At 36.2% G+C, this 14240-nt stretch overlaps 1 protein-coding gene across 1 annotated transcript in view; it reads right to left on the bottom strand.

Annotated features, from left to right (window-relative positions):
• The window catches only part of LOC136038804 (acetyl-CoA carboxylase-like), a gene marked incomplete in the record, with an annotated part of 240102 nt that overhangs the window by 134954 nt on the left and 90908 nt on the right, over positions 1-14240 (bottom strand). The window contains 1 exon segment of the mRNA XM_065722186.1: positions 10185-10347. Within this exon segment, the coding sequence (XP_065578258.1) occupies positions 10185-10347 (163 nt within the window).

Below are 14240 nucleotides of genomic sequence, written 5' to 3'. Positions count from 1 at the left end.
TCTTTTGCGACTCGTTGCACTGTGTTGTCCGCTGCGAAACTTCTCAAGAAAAGAAGATTAATGATAAAATGATTTAATAGCCCTTTTGTATTATTTTAGCTCTTTCGAAATTAAGAGGAATAGAAGCTACGACAGACAGAAGAAGATTACTGAAATGAACTACCGCAATGAAATGACATTGTCAGTTTAATTCTTACTGATATTCACTCCTCAAAGTCTCAGCAATTTTGGATTTATTAACGTTATAAAAGAGAAAACGTTTAAAACGTATTTCGTTCAAAATATTTGAAATAGTTGATAATAAAGGAGTAGGTCAGAGAAGTTAAAGTAACAAATGCTTTGCAAATCAATTTCTGAGAGCCAAGGAGTTATAAAAACTATAGACAGATGGCCCGCTTTGAGGGGCGTTATAGTTTCTACTAAGAAGCGATAATTTAAAAATATGGGTCAGTCTTTACAAGGTTCCAGCCCACAAAACCAAAACGCTTTTTCCTGTACGTGATACGTTAATATTCTAACTTAAAAGATGACACAATAGGCGTCACATCCTTACGATATGTTGCTTGATATGGTAGCCTTCAAATGTGTCAAAATTTATTTTATGTCAAAATGGCATAAAACTAAAACTTTTGCTTAAAATTTATTTTATGTCAAATATATGAAAACTTATTTCAAACGTTGCAAAAATAAAACTCTCTGTAACGACTCCTTTATTTGAGGCAGCAAATAAGAGCCATGTGCGGTGGAATATTTCCTTGGCATTAACGAGTGCAATATCTTTAAATGGGGTTTCTTTAGATGGTTATATTGGAATTTCAGTAGTCAGGTCAGCAGACACGAAGTCAGGTCATACGAAGGAAGAATAAGTAACAGAGCTACTTATGAGTTACTAATGAAGAATTTCTAGTTTGGTTGGTTGATCCTTTCAAAAGTTAAACTACAAAAACTGTTTTAGGTAGGTCCATTTTTTCTGCCCCTGGCACATTGTTGTGCTAAGCTACAAGTATAATACCAGCAATTTTTCGGCTCGTTTCTCTAAATTATTCTGTGATTCTAGAAACTGAAAAAATGCAACATCAACATTTGTTTTATGCTCTTAGTCCAGATGAACTTATCTGTCAGATTGTGAAGGAGGGGGGGGGATTTAATCCGGACACTTTTTTTCGACTTGAAGCGGACGGTGTCCGGTTCTACCCTATATGGGCAACGAGTGGATGATTGCTTTATTTCTTTGCTTATGACCATGAATCTTAAATTTTAAATGATTTTCATCTGAAATCTCAATTCATCTTCATGTCACTTTCTCTCTCTCTTTCTTTTTTATTTCTTTGCATATGACTGTATTTTTTTAAGAATGCCCAGAAAGTACAGACGAAAGACGGATAGGGACCGCAGACCACAGCAGGAAAGTCTAATAGAAGGGGTCCGATCAATTTTAGAAAGGAGGATGTTAATCAGAGCAGCTGCAGTCCGCTTAAAAACAAAGAAAAGCCCCCTTTGCAATTATCTGAAAAAGGCAAAAGAGGGTTTAAACTGTAATGAAGATAAGTCTGAAGCCAATATTGATGCAGCAGTCAGAAAGCAGAAAACCGTATAGAGCACTATCGGTAGATCTTTTCTAACAAACAAGAAAGGGATATGTGCGATTATCTTGTCAGTGTGTCAAGAATGAATCACGGTCTTGCCTCAAATGATGTTAAAAAGCTGACTTTTCAATATGCTTTTGTGAATGAAATTGAAACTCCACCTTCTTTGAAAAAACAAAAAGTACTTCAAAAGACTGGCTTACTGCTTTTTTGAAAAGAAACTTGCTTCGTGCATCTGAGCCAAGTCAGGACAAGTGGCTTCAAGAAATTAGCTGTTTCACTTTTTCGATAATACACTTTATGTTTATAGCAGGCATCAATTTACAGCTGAGCGCACATGGAATGTCGATGAGACTAGAGTCATTACGATTTTGAAACTGCCAAAAGATGTGGCACCAATAGGAGTTTAACAGGTACAACAGACGGTCTCTACTGAGTGAGAAGAAAATACAACATTGGTAAGCTTTAACAATGCAATTGCCAGACAGATTCCACCAGTTCTTATTTTTCCACGAAAATAATTGAAGCCTGAAATTTTACGAAGAGGTCCTCTAGGCTCCCTTGACCTTGCACACTTGTCGGGTTGGGTGAGTGGTGATACTTTTTGTTGGCTCTAAAACACTTTTGGAAGCATTTCCGCTCTTCAAAAGGCAATCTATGCCTCCTTTTGCTTGATAATCATGAAAGTCACCACAATCCAATTTGTGTTTCTTTCTGCAAAAATGAACGGTGTTTTTCTTCTAACTTTCCCACTACATTCGTCCCACCGACTCAAATCCTTAGATATTTGTATTCTTGGTTCTTTTAAGAGCAGTCTCAAGCTAAAGTTAAAAATGGCTCTAGTTAAACCCTGGACACAAGGTGTCTATTCACTAGGTAGCTGAGCTTTGTATTACACTTTGCCTAGAGAAGTTTTCACCTGCCTATATTATTTCCTTTTTCAAAGAGACTAGAATCTGGCCTTTAGACAGAAATGTGTTCAGTGAGGTGGATTTTTTGGCGTCCAAAGTGAAGGACTGACTTATTCATCAGGCACATGCAGCAGTCTTGGAACTTGACGAAATTTGCCTGTCTCAAGCCAACGGTGATATTTCTACTCCTGGACTATCGACTGACCCAAGCCTGCTCCTACGCTATCATACACCACCCTCCAAGGTCGGTTTGCAGGAACAATCGAAGAAATGATGAGTCTTTTCCCGCTTATGGGAAACTTTCACGCAAGCTCCCAAAAGCATTCTGGAATAGGTTTGGGACTCAGTCCAAAAGCATACCTGTGCACTAATCCTTATAGGCGATTTCAACCTTAGCCTGCTGGATCCAAATTCTGTTTCAGCTATAGATTTTTTGTCGATGATGCTATCTTCGGGAACTCTACATTTACTTCGTGCACCAACCAAGTAACAAGTTACTGAGACGCATGCGTCTCTTATTGGTAATACTCCTCCGTCACTAGATGTCTTAGATAATTCGGTTCTGGCTAGCGATATTTCTCATCATTTTCCCGCTATTTCCCGATGTATGCGCTTGATCAAGCGCAGCGTATAGCATCACCATCTAATCCCCCATTGTTCCATTTTTGGTCATAATGAACTGAGTCTACTTAATTCTCATCGGACTGGTTAGCCATGGGATAGTTTGGTTTCTGAATCGGAAAAAAACTAGTTTTTTTTTTTAACTCAAAGTAAGGAGCGGCATTAAAACTTAAAACGAACAGAAATTACTCCGTGTATGAAAGGGGTTGTTCCCTCCTCAACGCCCCGCTCTTTACGCTAAAGTTTGACTCTTTCTCTCAAATCTGCTTTATAAAACAGTAAATAAATTTAGCGAAAAGAGCGAGGTGTTGAGGAGAGAACAGCCCCTTTCATACACGGAGTAATTTCTGTTCATTTTAAGTTTTAATATCGCTCCTTACTTTCAGTAAAAAAAAAACTAGTTCTTTTATTTAATTTCTGAACGTTTTTGAATTAATGCATGTTTGATTTTGGCTCTCCGCACATATATTATTAAAATGAAATTTGCATATTAATTCTTTTTTTGGCTAAATGCCTTTCTCTTAGTTTTTGTCAGACTATTTTGAGAAAAAAGGGGTGGGGGAGGAGGCCTAGTTGCCCTCCAATTTTGCGGCTACTTAAAAAGGCAACTAGAACTTTTAATTTTTAACGAACGTTTTTATTAGTAAAAAATAAACGTTACTTAAGAATTAACTTACATAACGAACTTCTATATTCGTATATTTTTATTTTGTATATGAGGGGTTTTGTCCCCTCGTTAATACCCCGCTCTTTACACTACAGCTTAAATTTTGTCCAACTCTTTAAGAATGTCCCCTGAATCAGAAAGGCCGTAGAATAAATAGTTGAAATTAAAAAATACTTTAGCGTAAAAAGCGAGGTATTTAGGAGGAAAAGAACCCCTCAAATGCGTAATAATCTCTGTTCGTTTGAAGTTTTAATGCTGCTCCTTACTTTCAGTTGAAAAAACTTTTTCATATTTATTTTTTCATTGTTTTTTTTTATAATAATGCTAGAAAATCCTGCGCCCCCTTCACTGAATTTCTCTTCTCCCATGACACATTCCTCCAAGGAAAGATCCTCCCGTATATCCTCCTCCCCTCATCCCCTCCCAAACAAAAAAAAATCCCTGAAAACGACTGTACAGTTCCCAATAACCATTACTGTATGTAAACACTGGTCACAGTTCGTAACTTGCAGCCCTTCCCCCGGGGATTGTGGGGGAGTAAGTCATCACCAAAGACATAGTTATTATGTTTTTCGACTATGCTGAACAAAATGGCTATCTTAAAATTTTTATCCGTTGACTTTGAGAAAAAATGAGCGTGGAAGGGGGCCTAGGTGCCTTCCAGTTTTTTGGTCACTTCAAAAGGGCACTAGAACTTTTCATTTCCGTTAGAATGAGCCCTCTTGTGACATTCTAGGACTACTTGGTCGATACAATGACCCCCTGAAAAAAAAGAGAAAAAACTGTGATCGGTGTTCTGGCAAAAAATACGAAGTTCCATATTTTTGTAGAAAGGAGCTTGAAATATTTACAATATTTCAATATAAACAATATTTACAATATCAGAGGATATTTATTTTCATCCTACTTTAAGCAGCCATGTTTTTGATAACCCGAGATATCACGGTTTTGAACTACCAATCGATATAAATAAAACCTCAAGTCTCCTAATAGCTAAATAAAGAAGCGGTTGCACAGTTACTATTATTACTTTTCTATGAAAAGCATGTGAGTGAACTAATAGACAAATTTAACCAATCAATACCTTACGATAGCGCAGTGGAAGGGAGCGTGTCTGGTGATCACAGGCAGTCAGGTTCAATTCCTCCTATCGTAAGGAAATTTTAAAGCTTACTCCTCCACTAATTTTTTTTTACTTTTCGAATCATTTCCAAATCTTTGTTTCTTTCTGACTCTATACGATTTTTCTACTTTAACTTTTCAACAATTCGAACTTTTTTTTATGTATCAGCCTAAGTTTACTAAAGAACACCCAGCCAATTACGATAAATACTGTAGCTTTTTATTGTATTTTCAGTAGCTTCGGAATGTTGCTAGGTAATATTAGATAGCGTTGGTTGGTTTTCTTTTTTAATTTTGAAGTTTCAGTTTTCCGTTTCGGTTCAGTTTCAGTTTGTGGGCGAAACAACGTATACGGAAAAAAAAAACTGACAGTCTTAGGTTGCGGTTTCGGCTTTGGAAAATCTGTCTGTCAATCTAAATAGCTAGAAATACTTTTGCGAATGCTTGGCAACAGTATTCTTAATAAAGATACAGCCACCTTTTTTATCACAATTTCAACAGTAAACGAAATGCTTACAAATGTAATTGGTAGCAATGTGGGTATCAAATGAATTGACTTTTTATGGTGAATCCGAACAATCATGATTTTAGGTTCTCTGATACGGTTAATGCGATGGTGTAATTTTGGTTAAGATTCTACGACTTTTAGGGGGTGTTTACCCCTATTTTCCAAAATGAGGCCAATTTTCTCAGGCTCGTAACTTATGATGAGTAAGACTAAATTTAAGGAAACTTATATATTTAAAATCAGCATAAAAATCGATTCTTTTTATGTATCTTTTAGTATCAAAATTTCCTTTTAGAGTTTCCTTTACTATTGAGCCGGGTCGCTCCTTACTACAGTTCGTTACCACGAACTGTTTGAATTTAACCGCCCTTTTGATTTCTTTTTATGATTTAGTGAAGGTATCCTAAAAGTTTGCCATCAGGGTCCAGCACAGCATACTTCAAAAAAGATAGCACCGCTGAATTCATGGATGAGTCCAGGTCTTCATAAACGCCAAAAAAGGAAAAATTATTTGTGGAAGCTTTACAAGGCTTAGTCATCAGTAGCTCATCGTCAACAGTTCAAGGCTACAGGAGCATATTTAACTCTCTTTGTCGGAAGGCTAAGGCCCAGTATTATCATAAGAAATTTTCTGAATGTGGAAAGGATGTTAGGAAGAAAAGATATTTAATTAATTCGGTTCTTAGACCTATTCCCCTCTGCCTTCACTTCCGACAACGCTGATAGTCGATGGTAAAATCGTCCGCTTATCTCTTATTTTGCTATTATAGGGAGGACAACAGCTTTCTCTGCAAGCTCAGCAACTTCTCGTTACGATTTTAGAGCCTATCTTAGACCCTCATGTTAAAGTTAATGGTCTTGAAATCTGTTTCTGAGTTTGAGGTAGTTCGTATTGTGAATACTCTTGAAAGACCATCGTCTTCAGGGCCAGCCAGAATTCCTGAAAGGGTTATCCGTGCTATTCAATCAGCTATCCTGTCACCATTGGCTAAGCTTGTCAATCTGTCTTACGAGATATGAATTTTCCCTGAATCTCTCAAGCGAGCTAAGGTTATAGTGTAGTTTAAAGGTGGTTCTCGGAGTGACCCTGCTAATTATAGGCCGATTTCTCATCTGTCTGTTTTCAGCAAATTTTTAGAAGGGTATGCTATCCAGGCTTCTTAGTTTTATGGATGCAAAAGAATTTTTACATGATTTCCAATTTGAATTCCGAGCAAATCACTCTACAGAGCATGATTGGCCAGCTCTCTTGAAAAGATTCTGGTCATACCCCAGCAGCTCTTTTTTTGGATGTTCGTAAAGGTTTTGATTCTTAGACCCAACGGATTCTGCTATGGAAACTATCGTATATTGGTATAAGATCAAATGCTTTCTAGTAGGCTTATTTCAATTGATCTTTTTTTCCAGTGCCCTTCTGAAGTAGATTATGGCGTCTCTCAGGGATCTGTTCTTGGCCCCGTTTTACTTCTGACCTATGTTAATGATCTCATTTCGACAGTCAAAAACACCAGGCCTCTAGCATGCTGCAAGCCGTATCATCCTGATGTTGGTTCATGTTCCAATACTACTTCTAATGAAGATTTTCTTGTTGTTTTTGCAGATGACATAACTCTTGGGACGTTTGGGAACACGGAATGTGATATAAAATCTAACCTTGTGGCAATATTCGAGAGAGTTATTTCATAGTTTGATGCGAATTACATGGCCTTGAATGTTGGCCAATCTTCCAAAATCTCTTTAAAAACTCCTGCGTTTATTTCTGATTCAGCTCCATATAGTCTTCGTTCTTTACATAATATATGCATTCTCCTACCCCCATTATGCGGTCACATTTCAATCCCCTTATTACTTGTCAACAGGTCTGGAATTCCCTACGTTCTTCAGTACAGAGATGCCATTCGTTTGGATCTTTTAAAAGGATTCTTTAGTTAAAGAATCAAACAAAGGACCATTATAAAGGACCATTTAGTTAAGAATCAAACAGAATAGCACTTTGTTTTTATTTAATTAAGAATCAAATAAAATAGCATTCTGTTTTTATTAATTTTTTTCCTTTTCTTCTGAGGAGTTGACGTCCCCTGAGTGTTTATTTCATGGTGTATGGTTGTCTTCTCCGCACTTTGACTCCCAGGCCTCAGGTATGTTCTCTTTTTAATCTTATATGTTATTTGGCTATTGTTCTCTTTTTCCCCCTAAAGGTTTGATTCAGCTAATAGAAGAGTTTTAGCGAGGACTCCATCCTTGTATGGTATACCAAATAAATAAATTAACGTTATTGGGGCTATGTATGAAAATAGCATTTCTGCGGCAAAGGTGCGAAGTGGGGTTGGTGCCTGGTTTCTTGGTATTAAATATGAAGCAAATGTCAAGGGCTGTAAAAAGCCCACAGCTTTACCCTGGCTTGCTTCAAATGACTGTCTTGAAGTTTGTCAAAACTTATTTCGTATACTGACAAGAAAGAGAATATCTGCAATTACAACAAAACTTCTTTATTTAAGGCTGTATTTAAGAGACATTATAATGTTGTTGAATATCGCCTTAAAAGTTTTGCAATTCATAATCTGAAGGAAAAAAGAAGATTTGGCTCGGGCCGGGTTTGATAAAATGTTACAACTCCTAGTGCCCCGTTGCTGGTCTCTTTTATCTCGTGAACTAAACTATCCATTAAAAGCAACGTCTCGAAAAGCAATCGAAAAGGAGTATTTTATGCCAAAGTTCAAAAATAGAGCAACAACTTTGAGAATATACCTACTTTATGGTACAGAAATTGAATATATTTCTTGTCCTTTGTAGATTGGCGGGATCGTTCCGGGAAACCACCTTTTAGCATGGGTAATCCATACCTTTTGTAAGGGCTTACATTAGACGCTTTTTCAAAGCGCTTTTTGTAGTTTTCACTTACTACGGGGAGTAGGAGGGGGAGTAAACACGAGGGAAAATTGTAAGACTTTGGCTGAGGGTTATCGCCAATGGAAATTAATGGTAACCTCCTTATGCTACTGAGCGTTTCTAATTCCAAAATGGCAAAAGAAAGTGCGATTTTTTGCCAAGTGCTACTCTACGATGGAGTGAATAAGATTTGTTTATAAGAGACAGTAGATTTAATTGGTCCATTTTAGCATCACTCTGTGGTTCCTTGCGGTACCCTGCCAGTCCTATTTATAAACAATTAGGAATAAACAAGTGTATGTGTGTTAACCTAACTATACACCTAACTAGCTATAGAATGGTTAGTTTACAGTTCATTATACAGTTACGGTTATGGTAGGAATGAGATTAGTGGCTGATTTCCAATTAAATCAGCAATTAAGCAGGGTTGCATCCTATCCCCACTTAAATGGATCATTTTGATACACTGTGTCCTAAGGAGCACAGCGATGGCAATGGGAGAAAATGGAATCAATTGAGGAAAAAATCTCTCCTGGACCTATATTATGCTGATGGTTCAAGCATCCTAGATGAAAATGTTAGCAAAATAAATGAATTTTGGAGGTTTTGTGAGTTCATGGTGCTAGAATAGGTTTTAAAATTAATGTTTTGAAGACAAAGTCTCTAGGACTAGGAAGAAGTTAAGATTGAAAAAGTGATGCTGGGTAACAAAAATGATCAGCTTCACTTACACTGGCGGTGGTATTATTAGTAAAGGCGGTGGGAGCAGTGAAGATGTTAAAAGTAGAATAGCCAAGGTTCAAGGTGTCTTTTCGTAATTAAAAAAAAGTTTGGTAGAATAGGAAGATCAGTCTGCAAGCCAAGATTAGAGTATTTAGAAGAGAAGAGGAGATTAAAAGAAGGGTTTATAAGAGAGATTAGAAGAACAGAAGAAGATGAAGTGATTTTCGGTAACAAGGATATCGGTCAAGCGGACAGCTTCACTTACCTAGGTAGTATTATTAGTAAAAACGGTAAGTGAAGTGAAGGTGTTAACAGTAAAAAATCCAAGGTCAGGATATTTTTCATAGTTGAGTTTGGAAGAATAGAAAGATAAGTATGTGAACCAAGATCAGAACATTGGATGACAGCGATCAGGATGACAGCGTTTCGGATGACAGCGGTCGAATGACAGTATGGTTTTGAACTGTGGAAACTCTGAAAACGGAAGAAGATTTTCTAATGTTTCACAGAGAAATTAGCTATGGACTGTTTTGGATACCCGACTGACCGACCGTATCACAAACAGTAAGCTGTGCAAAAACTGTGATTCAATCTTGCTTTCTAGGGCTATATTGAGAGAAACGTTGAGATGGCTAGAACACTTTCTGTGGATGAAGAATGACAGATTGCCAAAGTTCGTCCTTGTCAGCCAGGTGTCTAGAGCCGAACGAAAATCAGGTCGTCCCCAAATACAATGGGAGAATGTTAAGAAAGAGGCACTGGATAGGTCAGGTGGAGAGTCTACGTAGCTGTGTTGGCCTCAAGCCGCTCAGAGCTGTAGTGTGTTATTAGTAGTAGTAATAGTAGATTTGTTTGAATATCTGTTTACAATTTATGAATAACATCGAACATACATATCATATTGTAGAGCTTCGTCCGCCCTCTTTAAGGTCGTTTTTTCATACCGGGCGGGCTCAAAACCTTTTACTAGGAGTCTTAGACCGTTAAAAATTGATTGATTATCCTAGAATTTGACTTTCTTGCCATTTTGACACTATTTGGTCAAAAAATGGATGTGATCTAGTGTAATCATAATCAGAAAGGTAAAGAATGAATCATGTAGGCCTATTAACCGAAAATTTATTAAATCAAGAAGCTAATGAACAATGAGTACTTACTCCCTGGCTGTTTCTCGATCTTCTCCCCAAGAAAAACAATGACCAAATTGAGAATCCGCAAATTCATGAAGTCCTCCAGACGCAGCAACACTAAAATAACCCCAAACATTCTTTGAAGACCTGAAGTTCAACTCTTGAACCGTTCCTGCACTTGGCTTGAAACCTGTTGCAAAATAGAAATGTCAGAGGTTACCGATACTGTAATTGAAAAAGTTATTAAAATTGAAACTAAGAAAGTGTAGAGATAATAAAACTGAAAGGATATTCATCTTCGAAGACTGTTTAGAAAATAAAATCTCGTGATTAAAAAAAAAGATTTATTAAATGATACATAGTTTTCGTTTAATAAGACAAGAAATGTAAGCTCCAAAAACACCACATTAAAATTTCAGCCATGCCACATGGTTGGGCAATAGTCTTTGCCCATAATTTGACAATTACCTGACAATCGACATAATTTGACAGTCGATAATTTGACAATTATCGACTGACTATGCGCCACTAATCACTCTAGAGGATAAGGCAGCATTAACTGCTTAAAAATGAAAACATATTAACCTTCTAAAAAAGATTAGAAAATAAAATCATATAATTAAAAAAAAATTTGTTAAATAATAGGAATTTTTCATTTAAAAACTAGCTGTTGCGAAGCGCCACCCCAACACCTAGTTGGTGGGGGCACTTCGCACCCCCCCCCCCCCGCGCGCGTAAGTCGTTACGCGCCATATTAGCTAAGCACCATTGTAGTTGTGTCCCTGTGTCCCACCTGTGAATATAGATATATATATATATATATATATATATATATATATATATATATATATATATATATATATATATATATATATATATATATATATATATATATATATATATATATATATATATATATATATATATATATCTATATATATAAAAATAAGTTGTTTGTCTGTCTGTCGACTGACGTCATTATAAGGATTGAGCTGTATGTCGTCATGAAGTTGTTTGTCGACTAACGAAACTACAGACCGGGACACCGGGACACAAATGACGTGTTATGTCTGTTATAACGTAATAGAGGCAACAATCTTGACAGGGCCTTTTGAGGGTGAGGCTTTTCTTATTCCACGCATTCTCATGATTCCAATGGATCTGCCTTTTCAACCTAAAAGATTGCAATTCCCAATTTGATTAGCATATTTAGTTTTCAGTCCAGAACCACTAAAGCTATTATGTAAATATCAAAAATATTTATGTTGACTGAGCAATAATTTTTAGTTTTTATTTCAAAATAGAAAATTACCTGATAATTTTAGAATTATATCTATCTATATATATAAAAAAAAGTTGTCTGTCTGTGGATCAGGTGACGTCATGTTTCTGTGTCGACATCAGTGTCAAGGCATCAGTGTCAAGGCATCAGTGTCAATTCAGAAGGACAGCAATAGAAAAAAAATTCTAAGGTACCAAATTTCTATATGAACTATTCGGAATACTATAATTGGCGCTAGTGATTCTATCAACTGTAAATATTTTTATCTTAAAGATCGAGTCTTTTTTTTTGTGAAATTTAACGGAAAAAGAATTAAAATAAATTAAACAAAACATAAAGAAAAGGAAAAAACAAAAACAAAACCCAAACTACAAAAAAATTCCCATCTGATTTATTTGAATATAAAAAATATAAAAATTATGTTGGACATCATTAAGATGTGAGATTTTATCGTTTAGTTTTGTTTTTTCTTTTCTTTGTATCTTTTTTTCTAAAGGCGAAGCCAAAACGCTGAGCGTGGAGCCGAAATATTAAAAACTTTGACACTATTAGTGAAAAAAAAGACTTTTTTGTTAATTTCCAATGTCTTATTTGAAACATTTTACCTTTTTTTCTATATTTTCATTTAGTTTTATTTGTAAATGGCAAAACAGTGTTGCCTGAGAATTTACTAGACTAGGGAAATACAGTTTCTCAAGAGACAAGAAAATTATTTTTAAAACCAGATTGATTCTTTTGTGATAAATATTTAGCCATTAAAAAGAACAGGATGTTTTTGGGTCAGAATATTACCAGCAAGTAAATTTCTCTTCCTCTTTGGTTATAACTAAAATCCGCATCAAAAGGTTATTAATTTTGTTCGCATGATTTTCTACGATCTCACGTACAAAAAAAGAAAAAGAAAAAAATATTAGGGCCCTAGAATTATTTAGACTATTTCGTTTCTATTCTTGCAAAATGTCAAATTCCTTATAGATTCTATTTATGTTTTTTTTAGTACGCCTCTTTTCATCAAAATTCTTACTCAAGTCCTGTTTGCAGTCTCACGCTAACATCAATTCAGAACTACTACTACTACTAGTCAAAACTCACTCCAGCACCATGTCGCCTGAGGCCAACACAGCTGCGTATGCTTCTCCTCCATCCCAATGTCTTCAAAGCCATCCTCCCAGGAAGTTCCCATTTCCCTTAAAATATTATTTATGACATCCTCCCACCCTAACCACGGATGACGATTTCCGTTCAGCCTTAGACAATTGGTCGAAAAGGGCAATCTTCGGCAATCTGTCATCCTTCATCCCCGGAACGCACCCTAGCCATCTCAGCTTTTCTTTCATTATAGCCCTAAAAAGAGGGATTGAACCACACTTTTCGTACAGCCTACTGTTTGAAATACGATTTGTCAGTTCGGTACCCGGAACAATCATTAGGCAATTTCTCTGGAAAATATATAGCAAATTTTAATAAGCTATTCGGAGCGCCCATGCTTTAGAACCACATTTGACCACTGTCATCACTGTAGGTTCCAATATGCTAATCTTGGTTTGAAGACTTGTCTTCCTATTCTTCCAAATTTTTTTGTGAAAAAAAAATGTGAAAAAAGCACCTAACTGTGAAAAAGCACCCTGAATCTTGGCTATTCTACTTTTAACATCTTCATTGCTGCTACCGTCTTTACTAATAATACTACTAAGGTAGTGAAGCTGTCCACCTGATCAATCTGTTCGTTACCCAACGTCGCCTTTTCATCTTCTCTTATTCCTATCCTTAGCGACTTAGTCTTCTTAAAATTAATTTTCAAACCGATTCTACCACCTTGAACTCACAAAACCTTCTAAAAATTCATTCATTTTGCTCGCACTTTCATCTAAGATGCTCAAATCATCAACATAATCTAAGCCTAGGAGAGTTTTCCTCCCCATTTGATTCCATGTTCTCTCATTGCCTTTCCTGTGCTCATTGAGACAAAGTCCATCAAAGTGATCCTTATAAAGAGGATAGAACATAGCCCCACTTAATTCCTGATTTAATACGAAACCAGCTGCTAACCTAATTTCCTACCTTAACCGCTGTAGTTTTTTGCTCGTACATAGCACTAATCACTATAATGTATTTGTCTGGTATACCATACAATAATAAGACATTCGCTAAAGTTCTATTGTCAACAGAATCAAACACTTTCTCATAAAATATAAAACTGAGGACCAAAGGTGGCTGATAATACAGGCACTTCTCAGTTATTAACTTAAGAGAGACAATTTGGTCAACACCAAATTGATCTACCCTTTCTCTACCCAACACATGCTCTACCCTTTCTAACACCGCGCTGTTTTTATTCTACAGCATCTCTCAGTCTAAAAAATATCATATTACTAAGTAATTTGCTACCTACAGAGACCAGGCTAATGCCTTGATAATTACTACACTCACTCTTATCTCCTTTTTTATACACTTGTTTAATTGAGGTTTTCCTAAAATTGCTAGGTAATTCCCCTTTCTCAAAGATCGTAGTCATAATTTTCAGTAACTTGTTTCTAATCTCAGAGCCACCATATTTAAGTAACTTATTTACCACACTATCAATACCTTGATCCTTGTTTTTTTTAATCCTTTTAGTGCCGCCGCTTATTCTTCCTCGCAAAACAAATCTTCCTTCACATCCAAGGTATTACAAGCTTTTACATTTTCCTCTGTATCTTTTCCTGTAACTCTATATCGGTTTAGCACATTCTCAAAATGTTCCACCCATCTCTCTCTAACTCTTTCCTTATCACTAACTGTGCCCCGGTTCCTATCTTTAA

Source organism: Artemia franciscana, chromosome 18 (assembly GCF_032884065.1).
Source record: "Artemia franciscana chromosome 18, ASM3288406v1, whole genome shotgun sequence".
Classification (NCBI taxonomy): Eukaryota; Metazoa; Arthropoda; class Branchiopoda; order Anostraca; family Artemiidae; genus Artemia; species Artemia franciscana.
The sequence above is the reverse complement of the archived record's forward strand: the minus strand, read 5'-3'. Positions and strand labels throughout refer to the sequence as shown.